The sequence below is a fragment of the Buceros rhinoceros genome, unplaced genomic scaffold (genome assembly GCF_000710305.1).
Source record: "Buceros rhinoceros silvestris isolate BGI_N320 unplaced genomic scaffold, ASM71030v1 scaffold11461, whole genome shotgun sequence".
NCBI lineage: Eukaryota > Metazoa > Chordata > Aves > Bucerotiformes > Bucerotidae > Buceros > Buceros rhinoceros.
In genome coordinates this window covers 1-651 of record NW_010392530.1, presented here as the reverse complement: position 1 = coordinate 651, position 651 = coordinate 1, and the positions used below count along the sequence as shown (strand labels likewise).

At 55.1% G+C, this 651-nt stretch overlaps 1 protein-coding gene across 1 annotated transcript in view; it reads right to left on the bottom strand.

Moving 5' to 3' along the window:
• KCNV1 (potassium channel, subfamily V, member 1) overlaps positions 1-470 on the bottom strand; it is a 7673-nt gene extending 7203 nt beyond the window's left edge. The window contains exon 1 of the mRNA XM_010144524.1: positions 6-470. Within this exon, the coding sequence (XP_010142826.1) occupies positions 6-470 (465 nt within the window). The remainder of the gene's footprint in view (positions 1-5) is intronic.
• Between the last annotated feature and the right edge of the window lie 181 nt (positions 471-651).

The window sequence follows — 651 nt, the reverse complement described above, 5'->3', positions numbered from 1 at the left end:
CAGGAATCGATGCTGAGCTCATCCAAACCCCAATACTGAATCTCTTGCAGGAAGGAGAGGGCACAAAGCTGCTCCATCACATGCAGCCTCCCTGTCTGGTAGTAATTCAGGATGTAGTGAAATGCTTGTGAGCTCCGGTCAAAGAAATACTCATTCTCCACAAGGTTGGCATCATCACAAAGCTCAAGGAGGCCAGAGGCCACATCCCGGGCAGCAGAGACCACTACAGCCAGTTTGCCAAGACGAGTGTCAGGGTAGCAAGACAAAGTTTGCTGGGACATCACAAAGCGGCTGCCTCCTACATTGATAGTAAAGCAGTCCAAGGAGGGAATAACCTTCTGGAGCAGGGGCCCCTGCTCTTCCTCACTGGAGAAAACACTGGAGTCCAGGGAGCCCAGGGATGTGCTACTCCGTGGTTCCTCCAGGGATGCTTGGGAAGAAAGAGACATGCAGCAGGGAGGCGACTTCATCCTGTAGCTGCCAGCAGCAGCCTACGCTCTCCTGGATAGAAAACACGACAAAACTGGGGAAAAGACAGCCCCGCCAGCGGCCGGGGTGGTGGTGGGGTGGCCGGGCCCGTCTAGAAATGTATCACTTCACTTTAGCTACTGTCCCAGGGACACCTCACCGTCCCGCTTCCCCGAGACGCCT